Raw genomic sequence first — 16,672 nt, 5'->3', positions numbered from 1 at the left:
TTCACTGACTGTACGGCATGTAACCAGCGGTTTTCCCACGAGACGAGTTGGGTGAAACAGCTTTACAAATGGTGTTTTTCCGAGATCTAGTGGAAGATAATTGCTGGTTTCCTCCGATGGCGACGATTCACATGCCACTGATTTACATCAGTTCAGTGACGCACCAGGCGAGTGCCTGTTACCCTCCTGAACTCTGCCAGTTTGCTCCGTCTTCTGAGTCCCACGATCTCAAGCAGCAATGTCTGGCAGCGTTTGGCCCGCTTCTCTTGTCTTCTCTGGCACTCCTGCACACAATGTTGAGTCTCCCTCAAGGCTGAATTGTGATTTGACGCTTTAATAGAACACAATAACATCAAAACTGTTCATCTAAATCCCTGCGGAAACACACCCACCAAATAGGAAGCCCAAATGCCTAAAAACAAGGTGGTACCTGCTGCTCTGATTGAAGCCATAACTGGATGATAATGTCTTTATTTTTACTGAGTTGTTGCACCGGAAGATGTCAGAATGCCAAATTTTCTAGTCAACATGTTGCTGACTCATATATCTTTTATCAGACTGTTCAGAAAATCCTGAAATCCAACAAGCAGTTCTGTAACAAACTGGGAAGATACCGGATGCCCTTCGCTTGGTCAGTCAGGTAAGTCCTCTTCAAGAAACGTATTGAGAAGGATTGACTCTATTTCCTCATTAACTCAGCTCTTTCTCTGCTGTCTTCTAGGTCCATTTTTAAGGACAGCCATGGCGCCCTGGACCGGGATTCTCGCTTCTCTCCTCTATTTAAACAGGAGAGCAACAAGATTTCGACAGAAGACTTGATGAAGCTGGTGTCAGAGTACAGACGGTGAGAGAAGAGAGTTGACTTGTCCCTGAGATTCACATCTGTTCTCTTGTGCCTCCTTGATGAGTGTGTGTGCGTAATGTGCAGAGCTGAGAAGACCAGCAAACTACAGACGGTCCCCGGCACGCTGGACATCGCTGTGGATTATGTCCCAATGGAGCATCCGAGTAAGATTGGAAATATAAGATCATGATTTATGAGCATACGCGCAATGATGATGAATGATTTGTTCCGTCTCATCGTTATTATTTGCATACATAGAATAGTAGTATTGATCGGGTCATGTCTTTTGTTGTCATTGTTGCAATAATTTTCTCTTATTTCTGCCACCAGAAATGGGAACATTTTATCAGAACTGTAAGAATTGACCCTTAAAAATACAGAATGACCATTAATTCATTAACTACCAACTAATTGTCCAAACTATTTCATCTGCTTCTTATATTTTAAATATGCAAAGGAGCGCAGCTTTAGCGAGGACAGAGGTCCATGGGCTGTGGAAGTGTGAAAGAATACTGAGGATTCTGTACCTTTTTGAGTGCCACACTTCCACTTACTAGATCTGTGGTAAGGTTATGGGACTTGTGTTAATCTCCTGAGAAAGCGCCCTGAAACTCATTGCTTTCTGCCTTAGTTCAATTCTGATGCCCTGTGTGAATACATTAACATTTTCAGGCTATGAATGATTTAGCATTTCAGTTTACTCTGCATTGTCCAGTTGGATTCAGTGAACTCACCGCGCTTCTCTTTTCCAGACTGCGTTACGTCGTCATATGTCCCTGTGAAGCCATTTGAGGATCTCAGCAAGCATCCACCCACAGTGGAAGTGGAGGAGTTCGTCCAGGACTCAACTAAGTTCACCCAGCCTCACAGAGTCTACAGGAACCACATCTATGTTTACCCCAAACACCTCAAATATGACAGCCAGAAAAGCTTTGCCAAGGCCCGCAATCTTGCAGTCTATGTAGAGTTTCGAAGCTCAGACGAAGAATCAACCAAACCTGTGAAGGTAAAATATCAAAAGTCTTTGGAAATGTCTTTCAAAATGGGTGTTCAGTTCGCTTTCATTTTTCTTCCCACTAGTGCATCTATGGGAAGCCAGGAGGTCCAGTTTATGTAACAGCTGCCTGCTCCACTGTGCTGCACCACTCTCAGAGCCCAGACTTCTATGATGAGGTAAACATTGAGCACAAGTTGCACATACGTTTTATCTACCAAGTTAAGGAATATGCTGTGTGTTCTTACAGGTGAAGATTGAGCTTCCCACACAGCTTCATGAGAAGCACCATCTGCTTTTTTCATTCTACCATGTGACCTGTGACATCAATGCCAAAACAAATGCCAAAAGGAAAGAAGCCTTGGAGACCCCAGGTGAGCTGGAGTGAATCACTGAATAAACTTTTATCCACTATCCAACCAAATCTTTGCCTGGTAGTGAGGTAAGTCAGTCGCTAATTGTTGGATCTGATTCGCAGTGGGTTACTCATGGCTCCCGCTCCTGAAAGAAGGCCGTCTGTCATCCCAGGAATTTAACATATCAGTCTCCTGTAACCTCCCACCGGGATACCTGGGGCTCAAGGAAGCGAACAACAGCAAGGTGAACATCCGTCGTGATTGAGAGAGTGCTCAGAGAGCTTTTTGTGGATGACCTGAGTTTTCTGGGTCACAGAATGGAGCAGATGTTAAGTGGGTCGATGGAGCCAAAGCCATTTTTAAAGTGTCGACAAATGTCATCTCAACAGTGTACACTCAGGTGAGACCGAGACGTCTTGCTCTGTAGCGTGTTTTGCTTACTCCTCTGACTAAAAACACTGCTGAGGTATCATGAACACAGGTGAGAGTGTAAGAAAGTGCATCTTTGATGTACAAAAATATGATTTTATACATATAGTGAAAACCAACCACTGATCATAAAAGTAAATTTCAATTTTAGACCGCATTACAATCATTTTATTTTGACGTCAAAATTTGCGTAGTTTTTGCCTGCATTATTATGATTTGACATTTTATCTAATCATATTTTTGAGTTGGTTTCACCAAAAAATAATGTTGAACATTGTCACTGCAGTCGTAGCTTATGTCATCAAATGCCTCTGTCTTATGCTGTAGGATCCCCACCTGAACAGATTCTTCCAGCAGTGCCAGAAAAGAGAGCTGGACCTCTCATCACCTCCTACCTCCAACTTCCTCAACTGCCTGAAGGTCGGTGAAGTCCCCTCATCCATCAGTAGCAGCACTGAGCGCCCGGTTGATTCAGTTTTCCATCTGCTGCTGACAGGGTCTTCACAGCATGGAGCGAATCCCCGTCATCATCAGATTTCTGCCTGTTCTTTTCAATCAACTGTTCCAGGTTCTCACTCAGAACGACAACGATGAGGTCACTACTGCCACCACCAGGTAATTTGGTGCCTTGCAACACGTTCTCGTTTGTGTCCTGTGATCGTTATTATTGTCACTGTAATGCAAAAATAACTAAAAATATTTTATGTTTCAGAGTGCTGGTTCACACTGTAGCAAAGTGCCACGAAGAAAACTTGGATCACTATTTGCAGTCCTATATTAAGGTACAGTCCGGCGAAGCTGTCCCACAGAGCAGAACAATCAGAGGGAGGGAATGTGTTTATGTTTGAGTCAGCAAAGAGGACGCAGCCAGTTTTAAATGACCAAGGAGATGGATTGTGTTTGAGGCTAAACATTTTCATCAACAAACAAAAGGATGTTTGTTGAGTAGGGAAATCCGTAAAGAGAGCACCAGGGACCACACAGCAGGTTGAGAGTGGCTCACAACATGGAAGAAAAACCAAACCAGCACTTAGGTTTGTGGCAGAGACCAGTGGTTGGAAGTAGGCGGACGAGGCCAGTATCTAATGGTTTCTATAGCGACAGATCGATGGCAGATTTGATCCAGTTCATCTCTGAAAGTGTGTTTAATAAACTGACTATAAATCAATGCGAGTTTGTTATTTATTCAAATGCTATTTCGTTTGACCATTTCCAGTTTGTGTTCAAGTCCGAGGCTCACGGCTTCAGGACTGTCCACGAGGAGCTCGCCAAAGGAATGACCTTCGACCTGAAGAGCAATGAGCCGACAGCAGTCAAGAATGTCCTAAAAGTTTGTACCACATATTCTCAGTCAGTTATGTTTGCGGGGTTAACCTCATCCGTGCGCGTGTTTTTTCCTCATCAGTTCTCCTGGTTCTTCTTTGAACTGATTGTGAAGTCCATGGCGCAACATTTGGTGGATGGTGACAAAGTGAAAGTAATAGTTTGTTCTCTTTCCAAAGATCTCTCTGTTTATAGTTGAATCATTTCACATCCACTTTCCTACTTTTCTATGCAGCTTCCAAGACCCCAGCGTTTCCCTTCGTCTTACCTGAACCGTGTGGAGACCCTGGTGGAAACAATGTCTGAGCACATCTTCTGGAAATACAAAGAGCTGACCGAAGAGACACGCAGTGCAAACCTGGCTGTGGCAGCTTTTGTGAAGGTAGGAATTATAAATATACATATAGTTCACAAAAAAATAAACCATTACACAAAACATTGTTTCCTAGTCGGGAATATTTACATCTGGTTGGAATTCACATTTACGTGGGTTTTTCATCATCATTTTGCATATGGTGTTGACTAAAGACTGCTACTACCCGCTGCTCAGAATAATCCTGGAAATCCTTGGAGAAAGTTATGTCCACATCTTTATTTAAAGAACACAACACAGAAAACACTGCTGAAGTTCACAGCATCATATAAATGTTGCATTATATTTGAAGTGCATGTGCAGGAATCCAGCTGTCTGTTGTTGTGCATTTGTAGAAGTTCCATGTATGAACAGGATCTGATTATCATGATGCTAATGTCTCTCTCCGTCTTTGTGTTTCTGCAGCGTTGCTTCACTCTGATGGACAGAGGCTTCACCTTCAAACTGATTAGCAACTACATCAATATGATAACTGCCACAGATAGCAAGGTGAGTTTATTTTTTCACACAGATGCGTCTGTCTCCCTCTTTGATCTCAGAAGTCTAACCAAGTTGTTTTCAAATTTAATCTCATGAAGCGGCGGAAATAAAAAAATCATGCCTTTCCATTGACACATGAAAGTAGTGTGCAGCTTGTACCTGCTACAGTGAATCACAGAGAATTATATTTTCAGTCGTTTTGACGACGGGAATTTTATTTTTTGTGTTTCAAAGATGCTATCTGAACTGAAATTCGAGTTCTTGAGAGACGTGTGCAACCACGAACACTACATCCCTCTCAGCCTGCCACTGCCGTCGGCGAGGATCACAGGTGAGCATCTGTGTTTTCACAAGCATTTGCAGTCGCTCCCACACTCATTCTTCGATTAACACTGTCACTCTCTCTGTCCTTTGATTTGCCACTTGTAACTGTGTCATTCAGATCATGCATCCCCTGAGCCACAAAACACTCATGGTAAATATGTCCAGTCATTCTCATATTGTTTGTGTATGTGCTTGGGTTGTTACAATGACGTCCATGGAGCTGTGCTGCTTGGCTATTGGTCTCCCTGATGGAAAGTAAATGTTGGTGTCATTTAAATCCCGCTGCTCATGTTCTTTGATCTTAGTGTCGGTGCCAGAATACAGCCTTACTGGGGAGTTCTGCCGGAAGCATTTCCTGACTGGCCTGTTGTTGCGAGAACTGGGGCTGGCTCTGCAGGATGAGCAGGACCTGAGGCACCTCGCTCTGGCCACTCTCAAGACGCTGATGGCCAAGCACTCTTTAGATGCCCGCTATGCCACGAAGGTAGGCAGGAAACAGTGCTTGCATTAGTGAAAACCACATGAAAGACTGAGAGGCCATGACCAGTCTGGAGTCACGACAGCAAGTCCTGCTCTCACAAACTTGCGCTGACTTCCATTTGATTGCTGGCAGAAGCTGTAAGCAGCACATCTTACTTTAATGAAAATCTGGAAGAGTTCAGATCACATCGATGCCATAATCCGCTCTCAATATTAAATATTGCCAACCACAACAGAACCGGCTTGTAGTCTTGTTGAATTTCAGTCAAAAGAAATTGCAAATAGAGACGGAATGAAAGCCAAAAGAGAAAATGGTGTTTGTTCAACAACTGCACTTTTCTTTTTGAGACTTATTTCCCACAACTCCTTCATAGAAAATGACCTTTTATCATGTTTTTTATGAGCTGCTTGTCTTGCAGTTTCATGTGACTGCAACTTAAAAAATCGGAATTATTAAGATTTAAATAATCTCATCGGGGGAGTCCAAGATCAAAAGGGGAATATTTGGTTAATAAAGCTGAAAATTTGCCTTTGTGTCAGGCGAAAAAAAAAACTTTGGTTTAAGGTTTAAACTGTTTTAAATTCACATTTATTTAAATTGTTTACATTACTGTGTAGAAAATAGTGCTGGTACAATATGCGTTTGGCCTGATTCAGTATTTTCGATATTCCGATATTTGGTCAAGGTGGTGACCGTTGTAGTATTTGCGTATTTTCTATCATCAGCTATGTGAATCTTGCCTCGCTGCACATTTAACAATAGCTGATGTTCGAAAATAAAACCTTGTCCTGAGTATTAAACTAGTGTGTTTGAGTTGAAGGAGCCGCCAATCAAACACACAGGAGCCATCATGTGTGAAATAAATACAATCTGGGCAGTAATGTCAATATTAAATATTGTCACACTAAAAAATACGCGATATATTTGAGAACCATTTTTCTCTCAGCCCCCGTAAGAATTGGAAAACATGCAATTTACTTTGAATTATTGTTGACGTTTGCACTCGACAGGAGAAGCAGGCGAGGATCGCCTCCCTCTACCTCCCTCTGTATGGTCTGATCCTGGACAACATGCCTCGGTTCTTCCTCAGGGATCTCTTCCCAATATACTTCACCTCAAGCGACCAGGTGTGATGAACTAATGATGGATGAACCCCATCCTTTTTAAAAGAATCACAAAAAACGAGATAGCGCCATTGAAGCATAAGGCCAGTGCTGACGTCTCTCTGTCGCAACAAGGGCTCGCGTGATGACCTGAGCGTGGGCGGCGGAGTGGCAGGAAGTGCAGTGCCGGTCATTCGCCATGGCAACTCTGTGGATGCCTCGTTTTCCAAAGAAGTGCTCAACTCCATCACAGGTATTGTGAGCTGCTCGCGCTTGAGTGCAGACGTAGACATTTACACACGACTGCTCTCCTGTCGATAGCTTTCTCGTCACTGGCCGTTGCCACGGGCAACCAGACAGACTCTCGGGGTTCTCTCATCAGCGTGGACTCCAACCCCAGCAACAGCGACAGGAACAGTGAGAAGATGGACGGATGTGAGAAGGTGAAAATCAATTCATGAATGGATCAGTACCGAGACGCAATGCTACGGTGCTGTTCACGGAAAAAATCATTGTTTGTCAGTTTGCAAGGCCGCAGTCCCTGATTGGCTACGGTTCCCGCTGTGACAAGCTGGACCAGGCGGAGACCCGCAGCCTGCTCATGTGCTTCTTACACATCATGAAAACAATATCTGAAGGTAACCATTCATGTGAATCATGAATTATGAGGAGTCTAATTGTGTATTTCTCCCCGTTCTGCAGATGTGCTGGTGTCTTACTGGCACAGAGCCATTCACCAGGAGATCTCAGACTTCTTCAACATTCTAGAGTACGAGTTCTTTCGCAGATATTTGCTTCCTAATTTACAGATTCGCTGGGCTTTGAATGTGCTCTGAGGTGACGTCTTCCTTCTCCGTTCCAGGTTGTGTCTTCAGCATTTCAGGTTTCTGGGGAAACGACACATCGCCAGGTGAGTGTGTGGCGTCGACAGTTTACCTTCCTGCCATCGTGCCGCATGTTTGAAAACAGCTTATTAACCCAACACCACCACCACACCCACATGCAGATGTATAATTCATTTCATCACACGCACACATGAGTGCTCGCAGCCGCCGCCGAAAATACTAATATGTGTGCTGTATGCGAGTGCACTGAGGAGAGAGCTTCAAGAGGGGAAGGATGGATGAGAGGGGGTGCGGGGGGAGGAGGTGAGACTCCTGGATCTTGCTGCTGAGAGCTGAGCACTGCTGGAGATTGGACTGCAGTTGGCAGGCAAAGGATGGGGGTTGTTATCATACACATGTGTGTGTGTGTGTGTGTGTGTGTGCTCTTTGGAGCTGTGCCATTGGCACCAGTCAAGTCCTACATCTTCTGGTTCCACCCAGCTAATTAAATTAGCCCTTTTTCCCTTTCAGCAGCAAGATTCTGCGATGTAAGCCAACAAAAGGCTGTAAGAAGACACGGCTTTGCTGTGCGGACACATTAGCTGAGTAAAGATAGCTGGAAGCTAGTCTTGCAGACATAGCTGAGCCTGTCTGGGGCTCCTCACTGCTTAACATTCGTCTGTAATGCAAGGCCACGGGGGATTGTGGGTCCGTCTCGGCGTATCTCCCTGTTCGTGCTTTGATGCTGGCTGACTCAGTGTGGGCACCCATTGAAGTTCAGGAATGATGAATTACTCAAGCTGTGCGGCTCCGGCGAGAGGGTTGCTTGGCACAACAGACGCTAATTGAGTCCTCATTCACACTCGAACCCTGTCATGGTTTTATTTTGGAAACTTGTTTTTCCTGTGATTCCAAATCTGCACCAGCCGGTACAGTGAAACACAACTCATGAATGAACATGGGCGTTCACTCTTTGAGGGAGCCTGGATCCTCCATCATGTGTCAGAATAATAGACAGACCTGCATCAACAAAACACATGAATAAGTGCAGTACGTCTGTACAGCGCAGTTGCATGCTGGACTCTGCTCGCCTGTCTTGTGTGCATGCTGCTGTGGATTGCCTTTCTCTCCTGCATGCATTTATGTTGTGTTGCCTGACTGGTTTAGTGGCTGACACATTCGCAGTACGGATGCACCAATGTAAACACCTAGGATTCTTCCTTTCTGCTTGAAAGATCAATGTTTCCTTTTTTGGCTACGTCTTCTAAAAATCAGTTTTTAGGTTTGAACCCAAAAAATGAATCCACTGAATAAAAAGGAAACGATTACTTTGCTCACTTTTAAATCTGTGCATCCATGTTGGACTTCTAATCTCCTCCATCATTGGTTTTTCACAAACCTTGGCTGGTGTTTATTAGATCGCACTTGTTTGCTGAGGTCAAGTTCATAAGCAAATGAGGGGTTGAAAGTCCCTTTCTAGTCTAAAAATATAAAAATATCTTTGATTCTCACACATCTATTTCGATCAAAACTAATGATTTGAACTGATGAGGAGGAACAGATCAAATATGAAGCGACGATGAGCCAGAGAATGAGCGATTTGCCTGCAAGCATTTGTGCTGGGGACAGCCTCCGCCTCTGTCTCTCTGCTGCACCTCTTCACCGTTCATTGTAATATCCCTGTCTGGTTACTAACACATCTTACTGACAGAGTTAATGACAGGTTAAATTCTGCTTTGCTGTTTCCATTTGGCTGGGCCTTTTGCTTGTCGGCTCATTTTGCATTTCTCCAGTTTGTCCTTTCGACCTTGACAGCGAGGTCAACCTCTCCGTATTCCATTTAGTGGAAATGGAATACAAAGGAACTTGCTGAGCAGTGATCACCAGTGACTCTGTCTCAAGCATCAGTGTCGGTTCATGTTCTTCGCTGATGCCTTGCAGCCACGATATGACCGACCCTCGGTGGATGTTCTCTTCAAAACTAATGTTAGATGTGTGATTGGCTCACAAACAGGAAGCTAGCAGCGGCACTAAAGCTGGCACAGTCCACCCAGGCCAATGGCACGCTGAAGGGCTCTAACCATCCCTCCCAGTCCACTCATCCCTCAAGCCTTCTCCCACAATGGTAATCACCCTCCTCCTGGAAACCTGCACCTCAACCTTGTTTTTTGACTTAAATCACAGCTGTAACACATGAGCTTATGATCCAGGTTGGAGTCGGACGAAAACATATTCTTGTCATGTGTCGCGTCATCATGAAGTGACCACTGTGTCTGTGTAACTGTGTTGTGATTTCAGCATGCCCTTTCCACCCTCATGTCTGTGGTTTGGTGTTTTGGCTTTATGCTGTCCATGCACTACTGTCTGTTGACTTGCTGTGCGGCCTGTTTAGGGGCCACACTCGGGTCTTGTGCTCTTAAAATAGGCCTTGATTTTGTCATGTAAGATGGGAAAACTGCTAAGACTGTAACAGTAATCTGGTCTCACCTTCTTACATCAAAATTAATAACTATTCACATGTGACATTTACACAGCTACTGAAGAATCGAACTACAAGCCGTCATGATGGGAGAGAAAAAATAAAAAATGATTCATCAGCAGAAAAACTAAATATGAAGTATATGATGTTTGATTTGGTTTGTGACATTGTTGCGGGGTCTACCCAGATGAGATTAGAAAATATCTAATCCACGCTGTACATTCGAACTGTTAGGATGGCCTCATCTGAACGGGAAGGGCAGCGACATGCCCGCTCACAAACCATGCCCATCATCAGGGGCAAGAATGCGCTCACCAACCCCAAGCTGCTGCAGATGATGGAGACTGGTGAGTCCTGAACCCAGGTTTTGTGGAGTAGGGAGCCATTTTCCTCGAATGTGTTCATCTGTGAGTTCCAGATGGGAATGTTCAGGATGGCGATTCTCTGAGTCCCACTGATGTTGAAGCTAACTTGGCTACGGAGGTGTCACTCACAGTGTTGGATGTTCTGGAGCTCTTTGTCCACCATCATAAGGTATTTAACAAGCAGCTGCCATCAAGTGCATGATTAGGTTCTGTTTGCATTCTTCCATGTTTTCAGCAGTGTTCCATTGTTCTTAGCTGTGCATACACAGGTCTATGTGTTTACATGCAGGTGAATGTAAAGACTCTGCCTTTACTAGCTTTAAAATGTCTTTGAACACCATCCGGGGGTTTTAAAAGTCTGTACTACCTTGTTTTTATTTTAAATAAGGGTAATTGCAATTACATTGTCTTAATATCATTTAGGTTTTTTTCCCCATTTCAGGTTCATTAGTCTTAGTATTAGCTATTCTGTGTAACAAGCATCTCTGTACATCTTATTAAATGTATAACCGTGATGATCCTCGCATGTAAATGACATCCTGCGTCAGTAGTGTTGTTGCTAAACGCTCACGCGTGATGATACTTTGTGAATGTCTTACTGCCATCTAGTGGTCACAATTAAACAATACGTGCGTGTTTTCCTTATCTTTTTCTTTTGTTTTAAGCGTCTGACTCCATCTTCTTTTGACTCCTGCAGAAGCAGCTGCTGCAAGATGATGGACAGAACGCACTGATGAAGAAGGTGCTGGACACCTACTTGCTCTTCTTCCAGATCAACCAATCCACCGCCACGCTCCGCCACGTCTTTGCTGCGCTCAGGCTTTTTGTACAAAAGGTTCCTGAATAGAAGCTGAGCTGTAAAGGTTTTACGTGTGGCTGATTTCCAAATCCCTCTGTAGTTCCCCAGCTCCTTCTTCCAGGGCAAAGCTGACCTGTGTGGCTGCCTGTGCTACGAGATCCTGAAGTGCTGTAACCACCGCTCCAGCTCCACGCAGACGGAGGCTGCTGCTCTGCTCTATTTCTTCATGAGGAAGAACTTTGAGTTCACCAAGGGCAAGTCCATCGTGCGCTCACATCTGCAGGTTTGTCGCCTCTGCCCCGTCCTTTTTTCTGCCCTCATCTTCAACCCAGGCTGTGATTTCAGGTCATTAAAGCGGTTAGCCAGCTCATCGCCGACGCCGGCATCGGTGGATCTCGGTTCCAACAGTCCTTAGCCATCATCAACAACTTCGCCAATGGAGATGCCCCACTTAAGGTAGAGCAAATATTGAGGACGTGAAAGACAGTTTTGGATCCTAAACACCCTGGTTAAGTTCATTCACTGGTGGTTCTGCTGCTGCCGTCCCTCTCAGAACACGACGTTCCCAGCTGAAGTGAAAGACCTCACCAAGCGAATCCGCACTGTCCTGATGGCCACAGCACAAATGAAGGAGCACGAGAAGGATCCCGAGATGCTGGTGGACCTGCAGTACAGTCTGGCCAACTCGTACGCCAGCACCCCGGAGCTGCGCCGCACCTGGCTGGAGAGCATGGCCAAAGTCCACGTGCGCAACGGAGACCTTTCCGAGGTGCTGCTTGTCTTATTCGTGTGCTGAGTGATGATCAGTAACCTGATGAATTCCAACCCCAGGCTGCCATGTGCTACATCCACATCTCGGCTCTGATCGCTGAGTCGCTGAAGAGGCGAGGTCAGTGCTGTTTTGTTTTGCCAGCTTCCTCTAACAGCATGGACACGCGTGTTTTCTCTCTGCCTGGGCATCTTTGCAAACATCCTGACTAGGACGTCACAGTGGTTTAACATGAAGCAGCCATCATCTCTCTGCTGTTAACATGGCCATGATGTGGAACACTGCTCTGTGTCTGTAACCCGTGGAACTGCCTGTACTGAGAGTGATGTTAGGAGAAGCTCTGCCTCCACCAGCCTTTCTCTCCCCTTGCTTTTGCTTCATGTCTCTCTGCATGCGCGTCACCTCCGCGTCCACTGGTGTCTCGTGTCTGCTGCTTTTTGCTTCATGAGTCTCTCAGTGACTTTTAAAAGCAACAGCGAGTGAACCTTTAAACCTGCTGCTCCTCCTCCACTTCCCACAAACAGGCTACTGGAGAGCTGACAAGGCCAGGATGTCCAGTGTGTCCCTGGAAGAAAGCTCTGTTTATAACTGTAGCACCTTACTAACCTCCTCCCGAGACCAAGACAGTGAGTGAACATGTCGGGGGCCCGGCAGAGGGGGGTGGGGTCGGGATGGGGGTGTCCTGAGTGTTGGATAGCAACGTATCTCCACCTGTACCGTGCACATAGTGCATGTTTCACATGGCCTTCGGTTGTTGCTGCGGTTCAGCACAAGGCATGATCACATACAGTGTTTTAGTCACATGACCTCTGTGATCTGAATCGCCTGGACGGGTTGCAAATGTGTGCCACTTCTGAACACTACTGTTATCTGTTTTGATTTGTGTTGTTAACAATTGCATCATTAGTTAACTGTTTTTTTTGTATTTACTTTGACAGGCAGCTTTGGTTTGTATTTGATTTCAAAATAACACAGAAATACCGGGACCTTATTTGTTTATTCATCATTTAATTTTGACCTCAGCTTCGTTCTCGCTGGGTTGGGCGGCGTTCATGTGCATGAGTCCAAATGTTGAGGAGGAAGGCGCCATGAAGGAAGACACTGGAACACAGGACACGCCGTACACAGAGGTCTGCTGTTACTCTTGAGTTGGTGCGTGACACTAGAGCCACTGTTCACCGGCACCTGTTGGTCCAGGACACGCTGGTGGAGCAGCTGGAGCTGTGTGTGGACTACCTGTGGAAGTCGGAGCGGTACGAGCTCATCGCCGACATCAACAAGCCTGTGATCGTGGTCTTTGAGAAGAGGAGAGATTTCAAGGTTTGTGCTCATGGTGTGCTGCATTTATATCTGTGAAACTGTTTTTTTCTGTGGCCACAGAGGCTGTCGGAGCTTTACTACGACATCCACCGCTCATACCTGAAGGTGACGGAGGTGGTGAACTCAGAGAAGAGGCTGTTTGGTCGCTACTATCGCGTGGCTTTCTATGGACAGGTGGGACTCAACACTCACAGGCTCAGATTTATCTGGACACAGAACAGGGACTCGGTTGTGGATGTTTGGCATCATAGTTTCGCTCTGATCACATTTGCTTTTGTATCTGGTGAAGAGCAGCAAGGATCTAGAGTTTGAATCTTTAAAACAAGATGAGAGAGATTTACTTTCTGTATTCTTTTCTCCCTTCTATCTAAAATAATCGATAAAGATTGCGGTAAGTCGCGTGCCTTCTTTTCTTTGTGTTCCTTTTTTGACCTTTGACATCTTATTAACATGACTACCCCAAAGACTCAAGCTTGCTGTGATCCGTCTTTAATCCCACATTCCGGATTCTCCAACAAGCGCCGCGGCTATAACTATCCCACTTGTTCACCTTAAAATGATTCCTGGACTCCAGGTCTTAACTTTTGATCCCGGAGAACTAACCGGAGCTGCCGAGTCAGCAGGACGCGTGGCTAAGCGCTCGTGTGTGCCTGCTCCTGCAGGGATTCTTCGAAGAGGAGGAAAGTAAGGAGTTCATCTACAAGGAGCCCAAGCTCACCGGCCTGTCTGAAATCTCTCAGAGGCTACTGAAACTCTACTCAGACAAGTTTGGGGCTGATAATGTCAAAATGATCCAGGACTCCAACAAGGTGAGGAGAATGTTGCTCACTAATGAAGTCAATCCAGCATCGACTTGAAGATGAATTGCCTTGTAATGGAACAGGTGAATCCTAAAGACCTGGACCCCAAGTTCGCCTACATCCAGGTCACCTATGTGGTGCCCTACTTCGATGAGAAGGAGCAGCACGACAAGAGGACCGATTTCGAGAGACACCACAACATCAATCGCTTCGTCTTCGAGACGCCCTTCACGCTGTCAGGGAGGAAACATGGAGACGTGGAGGAGCAGTGCAAGAGACGCACCATCTTGACCAGTGAGTGGCTTTGACTTTGGTGGATTTGGAATGAAAAAGCTTGGATGAAGTGTTGGTGTTGTTCTCTCTCTCTCCAGCGAGTTCCAGCTTCCCGTACCTGAAGAAGCGAATCCAGGTGGTGGAGCAGCAGAGCACGGAGATGAACCCGATAGAGGTCGCCATCGACGAGATGTCGCGCAAAGTGTCAGAGCTCAACTACCTGTGCAACATGGAGGAAGTGGATATGATCCGGCTGCAGCTGAAGCTGCAGGGCAGCGTGAGCGCCAAGGTAGGTCGGTTCCCCAGAGACGCGCGGCTGGAGCTCACCTGCCGTCCCCTCCCGCAGGTGAATGCCGGCCCCATGGCTTACGCCCGGGCGTTTTTGGAGGAGAAGAACGCCAAGAAATACCCCGACAACCAAGTGAAGCTGCTGAAGCAGATCTTCAGGTAGGACTTGGAGGAGGACGGTGAAGCAGAAGGAAGCGGCGCTGAAATGTGTCTCGGTCGAGCAGGCAGTTCGCAGAAGCCTGCGGCCAGGCCCTGGACGTCAACGAACGGCTGATCAAGGAGGACCAGCTGGAGTACCAGGAGGAGATGAGAGCCCACTACCGGGACATGCTGGCCGAGCTGTGTGGCGTCATGAACGAACAGGTCCCGTCGCCACCCTCACCCAACAAGGAGCCGCACATGTCATGCAGTTCAGTGTTCGAGGACATGGAGTGAAATATCGCAACAAAATAACCACCCAAATATTTAATGTACATTTCCTGCAAAGTATGTATTGCGATAATCAGTTGGTGAAACATGAAAAATACTGCACTCTTTCTGCTTGTTCTTTATCCGTTATAGACGACTAATCTGTGAAAACTGGAGCAGTTATCAGCGTCTGTCTGCTCTAGATGCTTGAAGCATCCAAAGAGCTGCTAAATGACTCAAACCTTGTGTTTATTGTGACTCACAGCTGTCACTTGTGACCTCACACGCGGCCCATTGAAAGCTGTCACCAACACTTGTGTTGGCTTTTGTGCTCATGTTGTTGCTTCCGTCACCTCATGTCACCTTCTCTACTTCCAGCTCCAACCAAGTGTTCTTGCCTCCAGCACCACTTCTCTCTCTAACAGCTCTCTTTCCACTCTTTCTAAGACGGGTACGACTTGTCTTCCATTTCACCTCATCCTTTTACTTGTGGACCTTTGTTGATAAACACTGCTGTTTTGCTTGATCATGTCTTTAGCTTTCAATATGAGTTAAAGTGCCTCCCAACGTATTGCTTCAGTGTACATTACTGTACATGTACTGGCTCAATTTTTCATGTTGTTTTTTTCTCTGTCCAGATTCCACACACAAGGCAGCCAGGAACGGAGCGACACAGCGGCTTTTGAACGGCCAATAGAATCGAGGGAAGCCCTTGGTGACCCAAAGTGTTCACGTGAGGTGCCGGACGGAGCCTCATGGGCTTCATTTCAGAGCGATGTCGGAACAGTGTAGTGACGTTGGGGCTGTAGAATGTGGTCGTGGTAGTCTGTCGTCCTGTCGTTGAATGTTCCATATCTACAGTAGAGACCAGACCTGCTGGACTGTTCTTTTCACTTTGTTTTGGCTTTCCAGAATGTCGCTTGGATTTTGCTTAGAAATGTGCATCCTGAAAGTATTTCTCCCAAAGCCCTTGACCCTTTAGAGACCGGTGACCTTACTGCATTTCCAGGTGCTTCATTACGTCGGTGCGTTGGCCCTGGTTCTGACCGACGGACACCATCACGGAAGCCAAAACAAAACGCGGGGTTGATCCCACTTCTCCTGCTTGAATGTAGAGCAGCGCCACATTTGTACTCACGCTAACAGAAATATCAGCCTGCCGGTTTTTCAAACGGAAGTTGTGTTTTGTAACATTTTTATCATTCAAATGGCTTTTCAATTGTTTTTATTTCAATTGTAAATAAGAAGTATTAATATTTAAAATGTTTTGAAGGGTTTTTTTTCTTTCTTTTTTATAAAATATACAATATATAAATATTTGTTTAGCTGAACTAAAAATGAAAAAGAAGAAAATTAAAAGATTTATGTATAACATTTAAATAAAATACAATTTTGTTAATGTCAAACGAACCTGTCCATTTGTGTGATTTAAATTCATGGATGAGCGACAAATTCAGGATGAAATTCTTGACCTTCACTTTTTAAGGTTCTCAACGATCCAGGTGTGATACACCTATTATGTGTATATATATATATATATATACATACATACATATATGTATGTATGTATATATACATATATATATATATATATATATATATATATATATATATATATATATATATATATATATATATAT

At 45.2% G+C, this 16,672-nt stretch overlaps 1 protein-coding gene across 5 annotated transcripts in view; it reads left to right on the top strand.

Annotated features, from left to right (window-relative positions):
• Nucleotides 1-16,408, top strand: part of dock10 (dedicator of cytokinesis 10) — a 46,616-nt gene extending 30,208 nt beyond the window's left edge. For 2 of the 5 annotated variants that reach the window (XM_053872112.1, XM_053872113.1), the window contains 42 exons: nt 558-640; nt 722-844; nt 929-1,008; nt 1,597-1,850; nt 1,925-2,017; nt 2,089-2,212; nt 2,317-2,438; nt 2,511-2,594; nt 2,951-3,043; nt 3,120-3,238; nt 3,336-3,405; nt 3,840-3,953; nt 4,029-4,100; nt 4,182-4,328; nt 4,725-4,808; nt 5,034-5,130; nt 5,242-5,274; nt 5,429-5,607; nt 6,615-6,731; nt 6,843-6,960; nt 7,029-7,150; nt 7,231-7,345; nt 7,410-7,476; nt 7,570-7,617; nt 9,546-9,656; nt 10,245-10,357; nt 10,429-10,544; nt 11,073-11,210; nt 11,275-11,457; nt 11,520-11,630; nt 11,728-11,943; nt 12,006-12,063; nt 12,468-12,569; nt 12,967-13,073; nt 13,141-13,263; nt 13,324-13,437; nt 13,926-14,072; nt 14,147-14,357; nt 14,435-14,625; nt 14,683-14,783; nt 14,849-14,987; nt 15,671-16,407. In XM_053872112.1, coding sequence (XP_053728087.1) covers nt 558-640; nt 722-844; nt 929-1,008; nt 1,597-1,850; nt 1,925-2,017; nt 2,089-2,212; nt 2,317-2,438; nt 2,511-2,594; nt 2,951-3,043; nt 3,120-3,238; nt 3,336-3,405; nt 3,840-3,953; nt 4,029-4,100; nt 4,182-4,328; nt 4,725-4,808; nt 5,034-5,130; nt 5,242-5,274; nt 5,429-5,607; nt 6,615-6,731; nt 6,843-6,960; nt 7,029-7,150; nt 7,231-7,345; nt 7,410-7,476; nt 7,570-7,617; nt 9,546-9,656; nt 10,245-10,357; nt 10,429-10,544; nt 11,073-11,210; nt 11,275-11,457; nt 11,520-11,630; nt 11,728-11,943; nt 12,006-12,063; nt 12,468-12,569; nt 12,967-13,073; nt 13,141-13,263; nt 13,324-13,437; nt 13,926-14,072; nt 14,147-14,357; nt 14,435-14,625; nt 14,683-14,783; nt 14,849-14,987; nt 15,671-15,718 — 4,887 coding nt within the window. In that variant the 3' untranslated portion in view covers nt 15,719-16,407. Of the gene's footprint in view, nt 1-557; nt 641-721; nt 845-928; nt 1,009-1,596; nt 1,851-1,924; nt 2,018-2,088; nt 2,213-2,316; nt 2,439-2,510; nt 2,595-2,950; nt 3,044-3,119; nt 3,239-3,335; nt 3,406-3,839; nt 3,954-4,028; nt 4,101-4,181; nt 4,329-4,724; nt 4,809-5,033; nt 5,131-5,241; nt 5,275-5,428; nt 5,608-6,614; nt 6,732-6,842; nt 6,961-7,028; nt 7,151-7,230; nt 7,346-7,409; nt 7,477-7,569; nt 7,618-9,545; nt 9,657-10,244; nt 10,358-10,428; nt 10,545-11,072; nt 11,211-11,274; nt 11,458-11,519; nt 11,631-11,727; nt 11,944-12,005; nt 12,064-12,467; nt 12,570-12,966; nt 13,074-13,140; nt 13,264-13,323; nt 13,438-13,925; nt 14,073-14,146; nt 14,358-14,434; nt 14,626-14,682; nt 14,784-14,848; nt 14,988-15,410; nt 15,484-15,670 lie in introns of all 5 variants that reach the window. The other 3 variants (XM_053872111.1, XM_053872110.1, XM_053872114.1) reach the window with 3 other exon arrangements.
• Nucleotides 16,409-16,672: the final 264 nt, after the last annotated feature.

Source organism: Synchiropus splendidus, chromosome 8 (assembly GCF_027744825.2).
Source record: "Synchiropus splendidus isolate RoL2022-P1 chromosome 8, RoL_Sspl_1.0, whole genome shotgun sequence".
Lineage (NCBI taxonomy): Eukaryota > Metazoa > Chordata > Actinopteri > Syngnathiformes > Callionymidae > Synchiropus > Synchiropus splendidus.
The sequence above is the reverse complement of the archived record's forward strand: the minus strand, read 5'-3'. Positions and strand labels throughout refer to the sequence as shown.